Genomic DNA, 22,059 nt, shown 5'->3' on the forward strand with positions numbered 1-22,059 from the left:
AGTTGTGTCATGATTCTACCAGAGTTCAGGAGATAATTTTATCTTGGAGTGGAGTCAATACCAGGAAATGAATCTGCATACAAATGATTACATTCTTCTGAGTAGTAGCAGAGGCTTTGCCAAAAAGCCGTGAAATCAAACTGAGGGGATAGGATGCCGGCCTAGGGGTGAGACTCAACCAAGTCCTGGGCCGTCTCCACTGCTGTTGATGCTAAAGTCTGACTTCCCAAACTCCTGGGTCACCCTCACTGTTATATGATCCTTGGTGGAGAGGGGAGAAATGGGGATGGTAATTAAAATTGGGGAAGAGGTCTTGTTAACTCCATTGTGTATCCACCAGGTAAACCTGCACAGTCATTTTCTCCCACCGAGTTAACCATTCGCTGTGTGGTTTTTTTTTTTTTTTTTAGTTTTATTGAAGTATAGTTGATTTACAATGTTAATTTCTGCTGTACGGCAAAGTGATTCAATTATATATATATACACACACACACACACACACACACACACACACACACACACATACACACATGCACACACACACTTTCTTTTTCATATTCTTTTCCATTATGGTTTATCCCAGGATATTGAATATAGTTCCCTGTGCTGTATAGTAGGACCTTGTTGTTTATCAATTCTCTGTGTAGTAGTTTATATCTGTTAAACCCAGACTCCAATCCATCCATCTCCCAGCCTCCTCCCCCTAACCATTCACTCTTATCACCACAGGAAACACGAGTGAAGCTGTTTGCATTTTAGGCAAGCATGCACATTGGATTTTCTGAAACTTACCATTTTATATAAGTGAATTATTTTTAAAGTCAGTTCATTTATATATATATATTTTTGGTTCTTTTTATGTTAATACATTATCAAATTAACAGTAAAAAATCCATTGTCAGGCCAAGAGTTCAGAGTTTGGGTTTTTTTGTTGTTAATTAATTTATTTATTATTTATTTTTGCCTGCGTTGGGTTTTCGTTGCTGCGCGCGGGCTTTCTCTAGTTGCAGTGAGCGGAGGCTACTCTTCATCGCGGTGTGCGAGCTTCTCATTGCGGTGGCTTCTTGTTGCGGAGCACGGGCTCTAGGCCTGCGGACTTCAGTAGTTGTGGCTCGCGGGCTCTAGAGCACAGGCTCAGTAGTTGTGGCGCACGGGCTTAGTTGCTCTGTGGCATGTGGGGTCGTCCCAGACCAGGGCTCAAACCCGTGTCCCCTGCATTGACAGGCGGATTCTTAACCACTACGCCACCAGGGAAGTCCAGAGTTTGGGTTTTGAAAAGCACAGGCACTCCATAAATAGAACCTTGTAGACTTCAGCATCGTCAGGGCTGGCTGTGCTCTCTGAGGGCCTCACGGTTCAGGCGATTTTTCTCCGTGGCCACACTGCAGTTTGATAGTAGAGGAGTAAAGAGGAAGTCTTCATGTAGAGAACAGGCTTATGGTTGCCAAGGGGGAGGCGGGGTGGGGCAGGGGTTGGACTGGGAGTTTGGGGTTAGCAGATGCAAACTAGTATATAGAGAATGGATAAACAACAAGGTCCTACTGTATAGCAGGAAACTAGATAAACCATAATGAATAATGAACTAGATAAACCATAATGAATATATAATGAATATATATCACATGTATCCTGTGATAAACCATAATGAAAAAGAATATATATGTGTATAACTGAATCACTTTGCTGTTCAGAAATTAACACATTGTAAATCAATTATACTTCACTTAAATTTAAAAAAAAAAAAAAAAGGAGGACATCTTCAGCAGTGCTGAGCCTGCCTCTCCACCTTCTCCTGAGGCCCAGCAGGGACACGGGGTTAAGTTCCCTGTGGGGCTGAATCCTAGAGGGAGGCTTTCCCTCTTCTGGATGAGGCTGGTGAGGCTCGCTTCAGCAGTGAACATCAGATTGCTCAGTAATCTAAAGCCCACGTCAGGGGTTAGAGTTAAAAACACTTGTTCTGCTCACCCTCGCCGCGCCCCAGTGGTCTTTGTATCTTTCACCCCTGCTCTTCCGTCCGAGGCGGCGGTTAAGTCACCTGCAAGGGCTCTGGCTCTGAAGCCCTGTGCTGCCCAGGCTCTGCCCTATTCTCAGCCCCGGTTCCTCCTCCCCATCCAGAAGTGCCCATTCTAGTGACTAGATATTGCCTAGGAATGGAGCTCAAGGAACCCCGCGGGCACACGACAGCCAGGACACCCAGCAGCCATCTGTACTTCCTAAAGAAGAACTTGCTATCGTATTTAATGGGCAAAATATCTGTTCTTATTTTTTGATGGAGTGTGTGTTCTTTTGGCGCAGGGTATGGGTTGGGAGTTGATTTTCCTCGACTCTTCTCTTGGCCAGCAGGCCACTTCTCTATCCCTGGTTGTTTACCCTCCCCAGCTAGTTTGCAAGTTCATAAAATGTGCCAGATCACACCCCCCACACCCCCACCTCCGTTGCCATCTCTGAACTCCAGAATCCGTGAGAAGGCAGGGTGTGAGCTAGCCTCACACACCAAGTGATTTCAAAGTCATGGATTTATTCACCCCAGTGTGGTTTCACCTTTTGCACTCACCATGCTTTAAAAAAAAAAAACTCTTTGAAATAACTCTCAGAAACTCAAAATTTATTTTACCAACCTCATAGAGATGTTAGGAGGATCAGTGAAACACTCTTTAAAAGTCATTTCAGAGTCAGTGAAAAAAGATGCTGTGTAATTACAAGAGTTCTTCTGCTTTTAATTCTTAATTTGATTATTAGCCTCAGAAATATTTTTAAAAGATCCTTAGAAGGCATATTAGATGAAACCCCCAGTGACCTGGGATATTTGGATGCCTTAAGGCATCATATTATAGTGCTGATAATACCTGTAACTTGCACTTCATAAGAACTCCCTCCCTCTCTTCCTGCCTTTCTCTCTCCTTCCCTTTCTTCCTTTTTTTAATTCATTCATTCCTTCATAGAACCCTGAATACCGTTCCTATGTAAGGAATCATGCCAAGGGCTAGATGAAGTCCAGCAATCACCAGAAATGTTCTTCGCTTTTAAGGAGTATTCAATCCAGAATGCATTTCTTCTGAAAAAAAATTTAAAAGCAAACATTTTATAGATATGTTGCTCATTAATAAAAAATAATCCCAATAATGCCTTTATTAATGGGATAGATATGTTTCTTACTTCATGGATGAAAAAAACACTCCTCCAGCAGTTGAGTAAACTGGGAGCTTATCAATGCATTATGACTTCCATGTTCCGATTCTCGTCTGAGGGTTTCTCTCCTGCACTGTTTGCATCTTTGTGAGGCAGACATTGGTTTGGGTTTAAATCCGGCTCCACCCATTCTCTCTCCGTGTGACCTTGGGCAAGCTCAGGTGGTCTTGGCTGTAAGTTGGGCATCATGACGGTACCTGATGATGGAGTTGTTGAAGGAGTAGGTGAACAGGGCCTGGAGCATGATAAGCACTATTTAGGTATTATATTTGCTACCCCTCTAATTATTTGTAAACAGCAATTTTTTTGTCATTGAGAGCTACACTGTCCAGTATGGTAGCCACTCACCACGTGTAGCTGTGGAACTCCTGAAATATGATTAGTCTGAATTAAGTTGGGCAAATACCCACCAGATTTCAAAGACTTAATAGAAAAGCAAGAATGTAGACTGTCTCATTAAAATTGTATATTGATTTGATTTAATTTTATGTTGAAATGATACTTTTTTGATATATTGGTTTAAATAAAATATATTATTAAAATTAAATTACATACGCAGCTTCTGTTACCCGTCTGTTGGACAGTGCTGACGCAGATAAAGATGTTACCACAGCATAATGACACTTAAAGGGAAAACACACAGTCTTCAATTTGAATCATAAAATAAAGCCCTAAATACCAGGTGAATCCTTTGTGAAAAAATGTTTATGAAAACTTACTCCGTTTGAGAAGCAACACAAGCGGTACAATTCTAGTTTCTCAGTTAACTTGATATTTAACTTTTCCGTAATTCCTTACGTTCTTTTTCAGTGACAAGTTCACTAGATTTTGCCAGTGGAAAAACGTGGAATTAAATATCCATGTGAGTATCATCTTTGCCTTTCTTTTTTTAAATAAAAATTTCCTCTGGCTCAACTTCGTGAGAAAATATTTTATTCGGCAGCATACTCCCAAGGGTAACACACTGCCCAAACAGATGTCGTGCTTATGGCTTTATGCATGAAAACCCCATCCTCCTATACCCAATCGTAAACACTTCGAATTTTAATTCTCTTTTCTCATATTCATGTAAGAATGTGTTTATTTATTTAAGAATGGTTATCTTAAGCGGTAATTGACCTTTTAACAGAAGCAGTTGTAAAAATGCAAGTCTTCTACATAATGTAATTCCCATATGCCCGTGCCTTATGCCATCTTGGCAAAGTTCCTTTTTTTCTTATTCTTAGGTGCAATGATGTAATAAACATGATGACATCTTTTACTAGACCACGGTTTCATCTTTTTCATTATTTTGAGAATGATAAAAGCAGTCCTCAAAGACAGGCTACTTTCTGACATTAACCCCTTAGCACTGTATCTTCTGTTAGCTTTTCACTGTCAGTAATTCTAGGGCAGGTTCTTTCCTTCGCTTTTAGAGTGTACGTTTCTCTTCCCCTTTCCTTCATGCTCTCCCTTCACGTAGGTTTGCAAGTGAGAAAAAGAAATAACTGGATTTTGTTTTTCAGTTTTTTACTTGAGCAGTACTATTGGAAGAAGTGGGTTTTTTTCTTCTTCTTTTAAAAAAATTATTTATTTATTTATTTTTGGCTGTGTTGGGTCTTCGTTTCTGTGCGAGGGCTTTCTCCAGTTGCGGCGAGCGGGGGCCACTCTTCATCGCGGTGTGCAGGCCTCTTACTGTTGCGGCCTCTCCCATTGCAGAGCACAGGCTCCAGACGTGCAGGCTCAGTAGCTGTGGCTCACGGGCTTAGTTGCTCTGCAGCATGTGGGATCTTCCCAGACCAGGGCTCGAACCCATGTCCCCTGCATAGGCAGGCAGATTCCCAACCACTGCGCCACCAGGGAAGCCCCTTCTTCTTCTTTTTAACCTCCTCTCTCCACCCCATTTCCTGGCAGGATTGAGAAGCAAGAGGCAGTGACACATTTTTAAAAATAATCCCTTATTGGGACTTCCCTGGCGGTCCAGTGGTTGGGACTCCATGCTTCCACGGCAGGGAGCACGGGTTCGATCCCTGGTCTGTTGCTGTGGCATGCCGCAGCACGGCCAAAAAAAAAAAATCCCTTATATGTGCTGTGGATCTTCCTTGGGCTTGAGTTCCTTTAGCAGACATGGTATCCTCATGTCTTCATGTCCTCATGTCCTCTGAGCACCAAACATGAAGCTAGTGGGCCAGATGCCCCTCCCTGGCTGCAGACATGATATTTGAAGGGTTGTCTGGGGAAACCCTTCAAGCATCTGACCCTTCATTTGAGGATACATAAACTAGTAGGCATTTGCTGTTATCTGATGGCCTCTTACCACGAACATAGGACTATCTATCTGCCTTCGTACTGTCTAATGCCATGAAAACTGCTTAGGAAGCAGGGCGTTGCTGGGATGATATTGACAAAGTGCTTAGGAATAAAGCCTCTTCATAGAGTTACTCACACTTGGTCTGGTTTCATGCTCACATGCCCAGCATGAGTCGTCTCTACTCACTGACGTTACTGATAAAACATTCACACGGCCAGCATCTGTTGGGCTTTCTGATCATATGGCCCACAGTTAGGAAAACATAGATGGCCTTGACGTGGACCTATTTATCTACCATTACGTTCCTGGCCTTGCTGAACTGTTCCCAAATTTTAGACTTCAGAGTAGCTGATGTTGCTTTGTGTTTTGAGTGGAAATTTCACATTCACTTGTCTTCAAAGCGTACATCGTCCAATATAAGATTTATGAGATCAGAAAACCAATCTAATTCGGCTACCACTGTGTCATCTTCCCATTTGCCTCCGTGGTGTGCATTCTGTGCAGTTTGCATAGAAGGTGGTTCTAGAATGTCCTGCCACCTTGTGCTTCTCACCTCTCAGTTTGAGGGACCAGTCACGGAAAGGGCAGGTGTATCTGAATCGCTATTTTAATAACTGTATTATGTTTTACATGAAAACAACAGCATAATTTTTATGCAGTTTTACGTTTCCATGTTGCATTTTGAATTCACAGTTGACCATGAATGATTTCAGCGTACATAGGATTATTGGACGAGGAGGATTCGGTGAAGTATATGGTTGCAGGAAAGCAGACACTGGAAAAATGTAAGCTTTCTAGGCTCGTATGTTTTGCTGGGAATATTAAGAGAATTTTATGCTTGCATCAAAAGAAAACCCCTATGTAGATTTATGGAAGCCTATGATCTCACTCCTGCAGTAATTTACCTCAGAAGGAAATAGGCTGTATTTTGTAAAGCATAGCAAACAAGATGATCTGGAACTTCTACCTCTTAGGGCTAAATGGGAAGGTAACCAGAAACCGTGTATCGGGAGCCTGCAGTGGTTCAGGCCGTGGGTGAAGAGCCAGGAATCCAGAGGTGGCCAAGAAGGGGTGTTATGTATGGCCTCCCAGTCCGATCAGACTGCAAAGAATTCTCTGCTTTGCAGGGGAGAGACATTCTCTTCTGACCCACCTGTGATTAAGCATGTGCAGTTTGGGGTGATAGAAAACATACCTTCCAGTTCTGTGCTGCACGGTGGGCTTTTTGATCCTAAATGATGCACTTTACTTGTCGTTTGTTACCTTTCACTAAATTTTTGTTTTACTTCATCATAACTGCTTGTCGAGGTGTTGAGGATGCCCAGTCTGTCACGTGTTGTTGTTAGAAGTAAATAATACCAATTTGTCTCTTCATACACATTTACGATTTCACCCGACTCTCGGAAACCTCCAAGGCGTGGTAAATAGTCTTCTATTTTATAGGTTAAGGGTAGACGCTTCTCAGGAGTCACACAGCTAGGAAGTGGCCAAGCTCAGCTCCCATGAATCCTCGAGCACATCCTTTGCAGCCTCCAGGCTGCCAGTGACAGTGACCTGCCACCTGCCCTTGGGGGGGCGGGGGGCCCTCAGCTTGCTTACTCTGAGGGGCTCAAGACCTGTGGGTGCCACCTTCTCTGTGGTCTGCAATCCAAAGGTCTTATTAAACATCGTCACAGCACGGTGGTGATAGAAGTAGTATGAGGCATTTTGAAAATTCTTTATCATAAAAAATAAATATTTCAAGAATGTGTCACTTCATGTGTGCTCAATATTTGATCCCATAATTAAGCCAATCAGTGTCTCGCAAATGGATTTGTCATACAGAACTCCTGGAAGAGTGGATAAAAATATCAAATTTGAACATCTATCTCTGTTTTGCTATAACTCATAACATTATAAGTTGTAAGTAAGTTAGGAATAAGTGGATTTTGTGTGTCCTACCACAGCCAGACAACTAGTATACCTGGGTGTCGTGAAGTAGTATATCAGTGGGAATTTAGTCATGCATGCAGAATTCTGAAGCCCCCAAAACCTTTGTAAAAATTTCCTTTCAGCTTTCCCTTGTCCTGCTGAAAAAGCATCTTCTTTCTTTTTTTTTTTTGTGCGGTACGCGGGCCTCTCACTGTCGCAGCCTCTCCCGTTGCGGAGCACAAGCTCCGGACGTGCAGGCTCAGTGGCCATGGCTCACGGGCCCAGCCGCTCCACGGCATGTGGGATCCTCCCAGACTGGGGCATGAACCCGCGTCCCCTGCATCGGCAGGCGGACTCCCAACCACTGCGCCACCAGGGAAGCCCAGCATCTGCTTTCTTTAACCTGTGATTACAGAGTGTGCTGAGTAACATGTCTGTATTTCCTTAATGTGAGTTTGTTCCAAATCTTCAAAAATCTTAAGCTGTCAACGGTTTCTTCTCAACTAACTTTAATATAACTTGAATATAAAAATCTTACTGATTCTTTTTATTATTTGAAATATGATAACTTACGTATAGATTTAAAATAAATCAATAAAGTGCCATTTTAGAACACGGAGTTTTGGACACATGCTTTCCCTTCCCCTTTGGTCAATCTTCAACATTTTAGAGTCTTACACTCTACGTGCTTATTACGTCTTGACCAGTGCTGAATTCACAATTCCTAAATGCTAAATATGACATGTACAGCACCTCCACAAAGCACATACACACACACACACACACACAGTGGTACTAGGCAGTGGCAGTACATACAAAATTTATTTCCCTGAATTTTATATCCATCTACTTTATGCTCTTATTTAACTGAAACATCAGTTCATATAATAATAGAAATACCTTGATTATTGCTTGATTTTTTAAAATAGCCTTTTTATTTTACAGTTATTTTAGGTTTACAGAAAAAGGGCAGAAATAGTACAGGGAGTTCCCGTGTACCCCATGCCCAGCGTCCTCATCTTACTGAGTGTGGGACACTCATCACGAGGAACGAACAAACATGTTATTATTGACCGAAGTCTCCACTTGATTCAGATTTCCTTAGTTTCTTAGAAGCATTTTGCTTCTTTAAAACACTTCCCACATCTTGAGAAACTTCCCCCAGTATGATGCGTATCGTTTAATCCGCTTAGGTGTATTCTCAGTGCAGATTTTTCAATAGTATTTATGTTTCTAGGTATGCGATGAAATGCTTGGATAAGAAGAGGATCAAGATGAAACAGGGAGAAACCTTAGCCTTAAATGAAAGGATCATGTTGTCCCTGGTGAGCACAGGAGTAAGTATTCAATTTTGAACACTGTTGGGTGTGTTTGGTTTGTTTGGGTTTTTTTGTTGTTGTTGTTTTTGTATCAGGACAATTTATTTTAAATACAAGCATTTTTTTTTTCTGGTGAATTATGTGGCTAGCCAGTTCTTAGGGGGATTAGAATTTATAGCAGGGAGCAGCAGCACTAAGTTAGTATAAAGAATAATTCAGATATTACCTCTGTCTAATTTGGGAATTAGGAATGTACTAGCCACCATCGCTGTGCACACTGACAACTTGTCCCTTTAGTAAGTATTTATGACTTCCTTCTTTGTGGAATATGGTTGCAGAGATGGCAGAAAATCATCATATCAATGACAAAAAAAAGTCACTTGAATATAGCTAAGAATTGGCTGTGTGACTGAGAAAGACTAACCCAGAGAAGAAAAAATAAGAGAAACGTAGCTCCCATCCTTCACAGACTGATAGAGAGGAAGTGACTTGGCTTAGTCAAACCCCAGTTGTCCCTTCAGGGTGCTCCCCAGTCTGTGTTTCATTTGGAGGGAACCTTATCTTCTCAGCACTTGCTACTTTTACCTGCTGTGGACACTGGCCTTTTCCATTTCCAGCACTACGTTTCTGCCTGTTGGATGTTTTATTTGGATGTCAGGCTGTCATTTTTAGCTCGGCATGTGTAAAAGCAAGCTTTTACGCTGTCATCTTGACTTGCAAAGCAGTGTCCCATTCTGATTTCTTTTCCTGTTAGTAGTATCACCCAGGATCAAAACCTCGGCTTTTATTTACCTGTACAGAGGTATATAAAGGCACCCAGAAAAACCCACCATCCCAGGAACCTGGGCAGTGCCCATGTGTCCTGGCAAGTGAGACAAGGGGCCCCGGGGGAGGCGGGATGGTGCTTCCAACTATCATAGCTGGGTTCTAAATAAGGTCATCTTCACACAAAGGCTTTGAAAGACTCAGATCTTAATGGTGACTCAAAGAATTCCTTTCAGCTAGTTAGCAAGGAACCTGAGACCCAGAGGCATCATTTCTTTGCCCAAAGTCCCCGGACTCCCTGGACAGTCCCAGTGTTCTTTTCTCATCCCTTTGTAGGCTCCATGTTTTATTGTTTGTCACCTGTATTCATTGTGTTGGTGTTTATATTATCCTAGCATTAGTTTTAAGTGGTTCTGGAAAGTCTATTTGCTATCAAAGCCAAGGAATATCATAATTTAGCTCAACTATAACAGACGAAAATGCCATTGCTATAAATAGTAATGTCTAATTATGTGCCTCTACCTGCCAATGTATGGACATTAAGCATTTCAAATAAGAGTTACCCTGTGTGCATGGCCAAGATTTTAACTGATTGGAATGGAATCTGAGTGGCCTGCACACTGTATTGGAATCAACGTGAATAGCATTGGCTTCTAGTATCTGTTGAAATGTCTGTGTCTTCATTTCAGACATGGATGTGTGTTTACTGCAGATTTTAAGTGCTTTATTAAAATAGCAATTTTTAATGAGTTATCTCAAAGCCTTGGATATTTATTCACAGGAAAGCCTATGGAAAAAAATTTTTTGTGTTGGAAAAATATACGTACAATTTTAATTTTCATGTAGCATTTTTGTTTTATTCAGGTGAGGGAGAGTCGTTAAGTAGTTGTAGAGTTCCTCACTGGTCTACCCATAGGGGAATAAATAAAAAATTGAGGTTATATTGAGCTACTGCTTTGCACTAATTTAAAAGACTTGTTTATATTTTTTATTCAAATATCAAAACTGTTTAGCATTTTAAACATGTATAAGTACATAATTTAAAGAATTGTAGTAAAGAATTGAAAGAATTGTAATAGAGTTATTTGGAATTGTTTTTGCTAATGAAAGGCCATGGTTTATAGGATTTAAGTAATCTTTAGTTTAAAATTTCCTCCTTAGGTGATGCTTTAGATTGGCCTGTATCAATATGATTTCCTAAGGTGTTGGCATGAAAATGAGCCAGAGTCACCCATCAGAGTTTTCTATTTACTAGAAGGTTGTTTTTCTCTTTCAATCTCAAATTGAGGATTCCTACTTCTCATCCCCCAAAGAGATAGTAGGAAGTACTGTTCCCAGTTTTATTCTGTAACTTTCGGGTAGTAAAAAGGGAATTGAGGACATGTATGTCTATGACTGGGGGGAGCCGTCAGCACCTTCATTAATTAAGTCAGGTGTTGTTCATGAGAAGCATTGCTCATTCATTCCTTGATCCATACTTGAGACCTAGATTGTGCCGGGCCCTCCACTACGACACGGGGGTCCTGAAACCCTGGTTTGGTCCTTGTTCTTACAGAGCTGCATAGAGTGAGAGCAGCTGGTGTTTATTCAGACAGTCTCACAAATGCGTTGATCATTGGAACACGTGGCAAGAGGTAGGAAAGACAGGTCCACGGTGCTCAGAAGGCATTTAGCAGGGCGGAGGTATTGTCCACAAACGCTCCTCTGAAGTCAGGGGAGGTGCCCGGGCACATGTGGGCCCTGAGCATGGAAGTTCTGGGGACTCACAGAAGGTCGGCAGAGGTAGGGTCAGAAGTGATAGGGTAAGGACCACAAGATGAAGTTGTAAGGGAGAGAGGCAAACAGAGGCCAGATCAGACCAGAAAGAGCTTTCTGGGCCAGTACTGAGGATTTTTAAAAATCTTAAGAGCCATTGGGAACAAAAGTGTTTGAAGTAGGAAGATAACATGATAAGCCTTGCAAGTCTGAAAAGGTTCCTCTGACTGCAGTGTAGAGAAATGTTCTGAAGGATTACTTTACGGTCTATTTTATCACAGTTTTAAGTTCCTGCAAAATGCAGGCTATTTTGCTCACTAGGTAGGAAATCAAAGAAGACAGTTCCTTGCTGAAGAGCTTTTATTTAAGTATCCACCCGTAAAAAAAAAACCCTAGTTCTTATTTACCTTGAATTTGTAATCAAGGCGGAACATCTTAACCATAATTATCTTTGAAACCGTACCAACACCATCATTAAACCGCTGCCTGTTTGTCCACTTGGGTCAGTATTCAGTTCTTTGTGTCTCGGACTCCACCTGAGACTCAAGATGGTATCTGCTCAGGGCCTGAGAGATGAGGGATCATGGTCAGCAAATTCTGTAGAGGTAACCAAGTCAAATCCCTTTAGTGGAGCTTTTATTTCATGTTGCTATGGAAACTTTGCCTTCGTAAGTAGGGTAACATAGGACAGCTCTGCCAAGAGTCCAGGGTCAGAGAGCTGGGGTTTGAATCTTGGCTGGCTACCAAATTCCTTTGTGACCCCAGGCAAGACATTTCCCTTTTAGGAGGTAGGGAGTTTAGTTTCCTTGTCTTTAAAATAAATCGGACCACATGATTTTTTTTTTTTTTTCTTTCTTAAGAGTCCTTTCTACTCCGGTGGCCTATGATTCTAAATCTGCAATTCATGTCCCATCTTAATAACGTAGTATCTTAACTATACTTTGACCTTTTGCAGTTTTCCCAGGGCCGTCATTAGAATGATCATACACCATCATGTTCAGAAATACCCCCTTTCCAGGCTCTATTTGTCCTCTGGGTGAAGTGAGTGGAGTTGCTCTCTCAATCTGGGAAAGACCCAGGCTATACTAAGTTCCTGGTCCACCCGCTTCTCTGCTCTAGAGATGAATTGTTCATCAGATCAGGAACCAGAGTATGTGGGGAACCCCATTAAGGAAGAAGCATGATATTTGGAGCAGGATGAGCCATCGCCAGCAGACTATGGAAAGGTCTGGTGAAACGCTGGTGGGATTGCAAGTAGGAGGGTACCCGCCCACCGAGAACCACATGGCTTTTAACAGATAAAGGGTAACACCGTTATTTTACCTATTTAACGAAAAATAAATCTTAACATTAGTAAACACTAACACCTCTCAACAGACCTCTAAGGAAAACTAGGTAACCACAAAATGAATTTTGTAATTCATTCTGGAGTAACTTCCTCCAGATTTGTAGAAATTGAGTTCAAGTTCATGAATCTTGAGCACATAGGAATGTGTTAACACAAATTTATCTGTATGCCCTTAATCGACAGGTGTGAACCATGTGAATTCTGTTTCAGATTATTCTGTTGAAATTTGAATACTTTCTGTGGAATTTAATAATGCTTTGCTTCTGTTAAGAAAGTGGATATAGATATTTCATGCCGTTTGCTATTTGAATCAGTTGAGTGGCAAGTGTACACTGTATGTTTATCTCAGTGGACCTAGTTCTAGACCTAGTGGGTGGGGCACTGATGGATTTTCACCAGGGAACACGTGTGTGTATCCAGCACCCACGTCAAGAGATAAAAAGTTACCGGTGTTCCAGAAGTCTCCCTGTGTCCCTTCCAGCCACTCACCCCACGCCCAAGCTAACTACTACCCAGATGTCTAAAACAGTAATTTAGCTTTGCCCGTGTTGAAACTTCATATAAGTGTACTCTTTTTGTGTCTGGCTTCTCTCACTCAGTGTTGCTTGCGAGATGCATCTGAGTCGTTGCTCTTAGCAACAGCGCCTTCTGTAGCTAAATAGCAGGGGTCACCAGGCTATGTGTGTGGCCCAGGGACCAAATCTGGCTTGTGTTCACAGCCCATGAACTAAGAATGTTTTTTTCCTTTTTAAAGCATTGTAAAGAAAAGAAACAGAAGAGTATGTGATAGAGACTGGATGAGGCCTGCAAAGCTTAAAATATTTACTGTCTAGCCCTTTGCATAAAACGTTTGGTGGCCCCTGTTCTATAGTATTCCATCATATACATGTGCCACAATTCATGTATCCATCCTCCTGTTGGTGTAGACATTGGGGTTATTTCCTGGTTTGGGCTATTTTGAATAGTGCCATGAGGACCATTCCCATGTCCTTGGTGCACATGAGTACAGATTCTCGTGCACCTGAGTACAGATTGCTGTTGGGTAAATACCCCGGGGTAGAAATGCTGGCTCAGAGGCTTTGCAGGTAGTGATCAGCTTTAGCAGATCCCACTGAACATCTTGTGAAAGTGGTAGTACCATTCCGCCTTCCCAGCGCCATACTGGAAGTTCCATTATCTCCATACCTTTGCAGCACTTGGCATTGTCAGTCTATTTAACATTAGCCATTCTCATGGGTTTTAGTGATGACACATTGTGATTTTCAATTTGCATTTCTTTAGGGAAAACTGAGGCCTGACATCTGTTTATAGGCTTGCGGGCCGTTTGATACTCTCTTGTGTGAAGTGTCTACATTATTATTGTTGTTGTTGCTCTTTTGCCATTTTTCTACTGGGTTGTTTGCTTTCTCTTTATTGATTGTTGGAAGTTCTTTATATATTCAAGATATATATGGACTGCAAATATCTTCTACCATTCTGTGACTCACCTTTTTACTCTCTTACTGGTGTCTTCTGAAGAACAGAAGTTCTTAACTTTTATTTTAGTCCAGCTTATCAATATTTTTATTGTTAGTGCTTTTTGTGGCCTGTTTAAGAAATCTTTTTTTTTTTTAAGTTTTTTTTTTTTTTTTAACAAGATGTTGGGGTTAGGAGTTTATTAATTAATTTATTTATTTTTGCTGTGTTGGGTCTTCGTTTCTGTGCGAGGGCTTTCTCTAGTTGTGGCAAGCGGGGGCCACTCTTCATCGTGGTGCGTGGACCTCTCACTATCGTGGCCTCTCTTGTTGTGGAGCACAGGCTCCAGACGCGCAGGCTCAGTAGTTGTGGCTTACGGGCCTAGTTGCTCCGTGGCATGTGGAATCCTCCCAGACCAGGGCTCGAACCCGTGTCCCCTGCATTAGCAGGCAGATTCTCAACCACTGCGCCACCAGGGAAGCCCCTAAGAAATCTTTACTTCACCCTAAGGTCCTGAGGTTGTTCTCTTTGGTTTTCTCCTAGAAGCTTTATTGTTTTACCTTTAGGTCTATATCCACCTGGGGTTGACGTTAGTGTGTGGTGTGAGGTAGGGGTGAGCGTCCACAGCTGATTGTACAGATAGCCTATTGCTCCGGCAGCACTGATTGAAAAGGCCATGCTTTCCCCCCACCCTGCTGGGTCACTTTATTACAAGTCAAATGAGCATTTACATGTGGGTCTACTTCAGGATTCTGTTCTGTTCTACTTGTCTATTTGTCTGTCCTTGGGCTAGTTCCATACCGAATTACTGTTGCTTTACCATAAGTCTTGATATCTAGCACTATGAGTTTTCTAGCTTTATTTTTCTTCAAGTGTATCTGACCTTTTCTTGGCCGTTTACATTTCCATATAAATTTTGGGATCAGTTTGTCAATTTTCATTTTAATTAAGAGTGCATGGAATCTAGAGATTCATCTGGGGGAAAATTGGCATCTTTACAATTGAGTTTTTCTGTCCTCGGCTCTGGCACATGTTTCCACTTTCAAAAGCTAATTTAATTCCATTTTTGTTCTCAGTGTTTCAAAACAGTAATACTGATAACATTTCCCCTCATGGTATGGTTCTTCCAAACTCAGAATCAGAGATTGAAATGGATACTTGACTAGCCAGAACTGAAATGTAGACCAACAGAAAGACTAGCACGGCAGTAATATTTTTCTATAGAATCTGAGGCTTTTGAAGATGTAGATAGAGGAGTCATGATTGAATCAGAGTGATAGAGCACCTTTGAGTTCATCTCTAATTAGCAGTGTTGTGTCTCTGTGCATTTTTCCACAGAACCAGACCCACTTTCCTGGGTCTGTTAAAGTTACCAGGTAGGTGTCTGTGTTTCATGCACGGGGCAGTGGCATGGATAAAAAAAAATGTGTAGATGGTGTTTGGCAGTAGATGTGCTTTCCAGGGCAGCTTTTGCTCTTCTTATATCTGTTTTTTTCACTCTAGGATTGTCCTTTCATTGTCTGTATGACCTATGCCTTCCATACGCCAGATAAACTCTGCTTCATCTTGGATCTGATGAACGGTAAGCAAGACTTAGGAAGTCTGAACACGCTGCAAGACTTTGCCATGATGTTGTTTGTTTGTGTTTTCATGATGTTTTATCTTAGCTTGCATTGCTCCAGACAGACTGGCCATTTGGGTCTTTCAGGTAACTAAATTCCTCCTGAAGTTTAAGGAAACCTTTTATTCTTCAATTTTCAGTTAAACTTCATTTAAAAATGTTGACTGCCATTTCCCTCTGGCCCTCCCAGTCTCTCCCCAGGAAGTTGCATTTTCTAGAAAAGACTTTCATAAAATAGTTAAAATACAGTGAAACTTGATTTTCTGGAATGCAACTGGCCTGGATGTTTAGTTTGCATGTTCCTGGCCCTCACCTTTTAAGAATGAAATGCCTCCTAAAGATACATAGGCTGAAGATAGAAATGTATTTAAAAACCAACTTTGAAGGACTGACTTTGGGTCAGGACAGATTTTAGCCCAGTCTTCTATGCCTTTAGCCCAGTTCCACTGTACATTGATCTTTTAAACTATGACTGATGACTCAGAGAATGATGAAAGAGTTTTAGCTAGAAAAGTAGTTTTTTAATACTAGAAAGTGACATGATATATACTCAAAGCATTTTTAGTAACAAGAGCTGAAATTAAAAGACATACAGTTCAACAAATGAAACACCTTTTTTGAAATTCGCTTGAAGTTTTATTACATTTTGAGTGTTTGATTTAAAATCGGACCTACCCAACAGCGTGAAGGAATTTCCACACACATTATAACGAGCAGACACAGCCAGACACAGCGGCATGTACCCTGTGTGAGTCTATTTATGTGACTATCAGAACTGGCAAAACTAATCTATGGGGGGAGAGGTTACAGTAGAGTCCGATTAGCTTTAATTAGGGGCTGTGAGCTGATACACTGCCTGGAATGGGCATGGGAAGCCTTCAGCAATGCTGGAAATTTTCTACACCTTGATCTGGTAGTGGTTATACAGGAATATGTGTGTGTGAACAGGAAGATACTTATAAAATCAAGGGCAGTGAAGTTGGACACACATGAACTTTCATAGATCAATTGAGGCTCTTCTTTTATACTTTATAAGAACATTCCCTTACCCTGTTTGTGGCCTTCTTTGTCTCTGTAACTTGAGGCCATATGATGATTTACCTTTTCCAACATTTTATTATGAAAACTCCAAACATATGGCAAAATTGAAAGAATTTTACTGGGGACACCCGAATACACACCACCTGGGTTTTACCAGTTAAAATTTTACTGTATTTGCTTTCTCATATATCTATCAATATGATCAATGTGTTTGTTTTGTTTCCTTACTATTTATTGTCCACAGAATGAGTTGCTAAGCCACCTACTGGATCACTACATGGGTTGATTCAGTTATTAGACAGAGCGCAAGTAATCAAAGCAGATTAGCTAACCCTCCCTCCCCCTTGATGGTACATCTGGGAACTGTGATACCTGTCAGAGAACGGTGGCTTTGTTTCATATCGTCCTGGCCATTGTCACATCTAAGTCTTCTCAATGTTTTAGTTTTCTCTAGAATTTTTAAAGCGTTTGGTCAAATTACAGAAATCAATAACATATATATATATATATATATATATATATATATATATATATATATAGACAAAGCAGAAGCATAGTTTACCTTTTTCGACTGTATCATAACTCTGCAGGATGACAGTGATTTTTGTTGCCTTTAAATTAATGCACTGAATTTAAATTCCACGTCTCTGATTCCAGGGGGCGATTTGCACTATCACCTTTCACAGCACGGGGTGTTTTCTGAGAAGGAGATGCGGTTTTATGCCACAGAAGTCATCCTGGGGCTGGAACACATGCACAATCGGTTTGTTGTTTACAGAGATTTGAAGGTAAGGCCATTGGACAGACTCCTTCCATTTATCGGACCTGTGCAATAGGTGTGGTATTGCAGTTGTGGTCTTCCAGGCGTTTCCACCTCTTTCATGGTACCCTGTCATTTTCCTCGTCTCAGCCCCAATAAAGGCATCACCTTTGTGATGTCGGTCTCCTCCAGACTCTGAACTCTGTTCTAAGGACTCCATCCTACTTGTCCCTATTACCTCTGTGTCTGGTGCAGCACATATGCCAACTCAGAAACTTTAATTGGTTAATTAGTGAAAAGCAGGGTAGGGGTGTTTTGTTGTCGCCCATTTTACAATTGATTGTAATTCCATTAATGTTCACTAAGCAACTGATTTGGCCCTGGCTTGGTGTGAGACCAGGAGGTGTACAAAGGTGAACTAGCAGAGAACATATATGTCTTACGGGAAGTATCTACTTGTGAACTAACACGTCGAAGGGCTGAGTAATAACTCATTTGAGGCAAGCCTGATCCGATCAGGGCAGAGTGGCTGACAGCCTGGAGAATTTCCCCCAAAGGGCACTCTCTGAGCCTCAGATTGTTTTGAATTTGCCTTTAAAAATCACTAATGGATTTTCAGATCCCTGAACTACGTAGCCCCAGTCTTCCATGCCTGGGCTTCTTCACTGTGGTTCTCTTTAAAATCTTACTGGACTTGAAAAAAAAGGAAATAAGTGCGTTCTGAGTTTTTCCATTCCAGACCATGATGGTTGGTCCCAGGTTCTGCGTTAAGGAGGGTGTTGGGAGTTTGCTTGGTACATCCGCGGTGATATTCGTCTAGCCAGCCGCATGAAGATGGGGGAGGAGATAAACGGGACCTTGACAAACTATAGAAACGATCACGCAGATATATAAAGGTGTAAATGATGGTGAGAAGAAAAATGATAGCCATGGCAGCTTCCCAAGGAGGTTGGGAGGAGAGTGGGTTTGCCTCCTCTCTGCTTCCTTCTTAACCTGAACCCAGGTTAACCAGCTAAAATGTACACATTATGTTCCTTTGCTCATGTGTTTTGATTAACTTTTAAAGGTTACCTCCTAAGAATCTAAAATGGTGTATTTTAGTGTTGGGCATATTATGTTTTTCACAAGGGACTTTGTAACTTTTAAAGCCTCCTGCAAGGGTAAAGAATTACTCCCTTGGCCTTCATATGAACATAAAGAAGAAAAAAAGTATTTTCATCACATTAGAAATAATTAGACACGGGTTGGCACATGACATTTTATTTCCTCATGGTGAGTTTTGCAGAAGAATAAAATACATGCCGAAGGCCCATGAAGCACCATTGTAATACATTTTAATTTAAATCTATAACTGGTTTCTAATCATCTTGATGCAGTATTTTTGTCTTCTAAGCTATTTAGTAGGCAATGGTATTATCTAATTTCTATTCAGACTTAATTCTAGTCATTCATGACTATTCATGCTTCAAGTTTATAATGGCATGCCATTATTTTTATTTCAAGCAAAACAATAGCTGATCTCCAGCAGATAAATATCAAGATGACTGTAATTCAATGTGTATTAGGGAGAGGAGCTTTGTTTTCCACGATTATGCTGACTAAATCTAATCGTAATGGATACATTTCATCAGAGTTGTGGTCAAAATCATATTTGGTCATTTGGTAGGGCCCTCTGTTGATTCTGTACTAATAAACAGAAATTACATTTATTGGGATTAATGTGGCACTGTGGAATATTTTGATTTCTTTGGTCACTATTTGTATATTTTTACAAGATTCCTTTCTGTGCTGTGCTTCGTGGCTTCATTCTCTGAAGTCCTAGTAGTTACAGAGGCCAAGGAGCCTGTGGACTCACTCCCTTTGTGGAGAGACTCACCATTCTGGCTGGATTGCACTTCGTGCTGTGAAAAAGAAATACTTTAACTCCGATAGACTGTGGTTATAACCCTCCAGTGTTACCTGCCCTGTGTTCCATCATCAAATGAGTAGAATCCTTCCCATCTGTCATTACCACTTTCCTGCTGAAATTAACATGAAACATGTCATTGTCGGTATCATGCCCCACTCGGATGTGATGATATAATTAATGCTAGGATTCATGTGTAGGAATGAACTGTGATAAAATAATGAGCTATCAAGTGCCAATAGTTTTAGAAGTTAGCCCCTGGGACATCTTGGGGACTCTTGAAGATCACTTTCTCTTTCATTTTAGCCCGCAAATATCCTCTTGGATGAACATGGACATGTTAGGATATCAGACCTTGGTCTTGCCTGCGATTTTTCCAAAAAGAAGCCGCACGCGAGTGTGTGAGTAGTATAGCACCTCTGTCACTGTCGTTTCCTAACTCAACTCGCCTATTCACTCAGACCCCGATGTGGTCATTTGTCCCCCCATTTTTTTCTTGCCAATAGCGATTTTCAGCATGTGGCAGTGCCGGGTCAGGGGAAGGTCCCGTATCCCAGGCTGTGGGAGAGGAGATAAGGGTGGTGGTGTGCTCGCTCTCACCATTTGGGGGAACATGCAGGGACCCACAGTGTAGCTGCCCGGGGGCAGGGTGTTCTAAGGGAAAGATAGGGGCCTCAGCAGCAGACCCAAATCTGTGCTGGCTGTGTGACCCTGAGGCAGTCAGCTCACCTGCTTGACCCTCAGTCTCTTTATCTATAGGGTAGAGGTAGTAATAGACCCCTGAAAGCTTATATGCCAAAGAAGATGCCCAGGCAATTGCATAGAACTTTCCAAGGAAGGCTCAGAGGTCAGGTTTCTCTCTCCATCTACTTTTTCCTTCTTTTTCAAAAGTTTGGGTTTTTTTTGCTAAAAAGGAATTAGAGTTCTTTTTTTAATTTTTTTTTTTTTAAGCATCCTTTTTTTTTCTTTTTAAATTTTATTTATTTATTTATTTATTTATTTATTTATTTATGGCTGTGTTGGCTCTTCGTTTCTGTGCCAGGGCTTTCTGTAGTTGCGGCGAGCAGGGGCCACTCTTCATCGCGGTGCGCGGGCCTCTCACTGTTGCGGCCTCTCTTGTTGCGGAGTACAGGCTCCAGACGCGCAGGCTCAGTAGTTGTGGCTCACGGGGCTAGTTGCTCCGCGGCATGTGGGATCTTCCCAGACCAAGGCTCGAACCTGTGTCCCCTGCATTGGCAGGCAGATTCTCAACCACTGCGCCACCAGGGAAGCCCCTCTTTTTTTAATTTAAAAAATCATGTCCTTGGGCTTTCCTGGTGGCGCAGTGGTTGAGAGTCCACCTGCCGATGCAGGGGACACAGGTTCGTGCCCCGGTCCGGGAAGATCCCACATGCCGTGGCGCGGCTGGGCCCGTGAGCCAAGGCCTCTGAGCCTGTGGGTCCGGAGCCTGTGCTCCGCAACGGGAGAGGCCACAACAGTGAGAGGCCCGCGTACCGCAAAAAAAAAAAAAAAAAAATCATCTCCTTGCAGTTCAAGCGTTTAATGCAGGTCATATTGTTAGATCTGAATATTACATTCGTCCTCTAAACAACCATGCAGAGGAAGCTCCCTGATGCCCTGGCCATCGGCCAGCACCAGTCCCCTCTCAGGGGACCCTAAGCTGCTTCCAGCAGTGGCCGTGCTTGTTCTGCAAGTGTTGACACTGGCCCAAGGACTTCCCTGAACCTGAGATTGTTAAAATGGCAACAGGAGTATGAAGTAGATGCCCCGGGGCTCAGCAGAAGCAGAACAGAATACGTACTGGTTTTTATTCCTATTTCTTTAGTATCAGTTTATCTGGGTGGAAGATGCGGACATATGTGCAGTTTGTAGAAAAACAGGTGACTTTTGCTTGATTTTTCTTTTTCAATATATCAGTCTTAGCAGTGGAGCTCTTAAAATTCCATTTTATTGTGCATCATTACTGTGTTGAATGGTCTTGAAGTAACTCCCAGGAGTTTCATTTCATGCATCCATGCAGAAAATAAACTATAAATCCTTTTTTTTTTTTTTTTGTGGGACTAGAAATAAAGTGGTTCTAAAACTGCAGAACTTTATGAGGGGCTGCGTTAAATCAGAATTGCCATTTAAAGCTCTGATCAGATGTTAATAGCGATTAGCACCGTTTCTGTAAACATGTTTCTCTCTTCCTACAGAATCTGGGATATGGTGATAAAAGCCTTAGCATTTTGCCAGCACTTGACAATTATGAGGCCAGAACCTGGGGTTGTATAAGCCTCTCCCAGGGAGTTCATCAGACATTTTTAAGAGAATCATTTGAATTTTTAATGCCACAGCTATTTGGTATGCTAATTTCTTCAATTTAGTATAGTCACAACTGAATATGAATCCGAGAGCTCAGAAGAGTTAATCTCCCAAAGGAATTAACTTCCAGATGCAGAGTTACTTATTCCCTTATAGGGCCTCCCCCCCTTCTTAGTGTAATTCACTTGTCAGCTCTGAAAGATGGGCTTTTGTCCATAGCTGAACAGCACCTGTAAAGGGATGGGATCGGGAAGGTTGATTTCCATGTTTAAACAATGATAGTGAGGCCACTACTTAAAAAGGATAAACGCACAACAGAATTTTTTTTTTTTTTTTTTTTTGTGGTATGCAGGCCTCTCACTGTTGTGGCCTCTCCCGTTGCAGAGCACAGGCTC

General features: G+C 41.7%; 1 protein-coding gene across 3 annotated transcripts in view; it reads left to right on the top strand.

Moving 5' to 3' along the window:
* The window catches only part of GRK3 (G protein-coupled receptor kinase 3), a 125,724-nt gene that overhangs the window by 74,334 nt on the left and 29,331 nt on the right, over positions 1–22,059 (top strand). For all 3 annotated transcript variants that reach the window (XM_082641515.1, XM_082641516.1, XM_082641517.1), the window contains 6 exons: positions 4,000–4,051; positions 6,173–6,264; positions 8,628–8,727; positions 15,536–15,614; positions 17,352–17,482; positions 19,667–19,761. In XM_082641515.1, coding sequence (XP_082497641.1) covers positions 4,000–4,051; positions 6,173–6,264; positions 8,628–8,727; positions 15,536–15,614; positions 17,352–17,482; positions 19,667–19,761 — 549 coding nt within the window. The remainder of the gene's footprint in view (positions 1–3,999; positions 4,052–6,172; positions 6,265–8,627; positions 8,728–15,535; positions 15,615–17,351; positions 17,483–19,666; positions 19,762–22,059) is intronic.

This window comes from Mesoplodon mirus (assembly GCF_964341445.2).
Source record: "Mesoplodon mirus genome assembly, chromosome: 13".
NCBI classification, from domain to species: Eukaryota; Metazoa; Chordata; class Mammalia; order Artiodactyla; family Ziphiidae; genus Mesoplodon; species Mesoplodon mirus.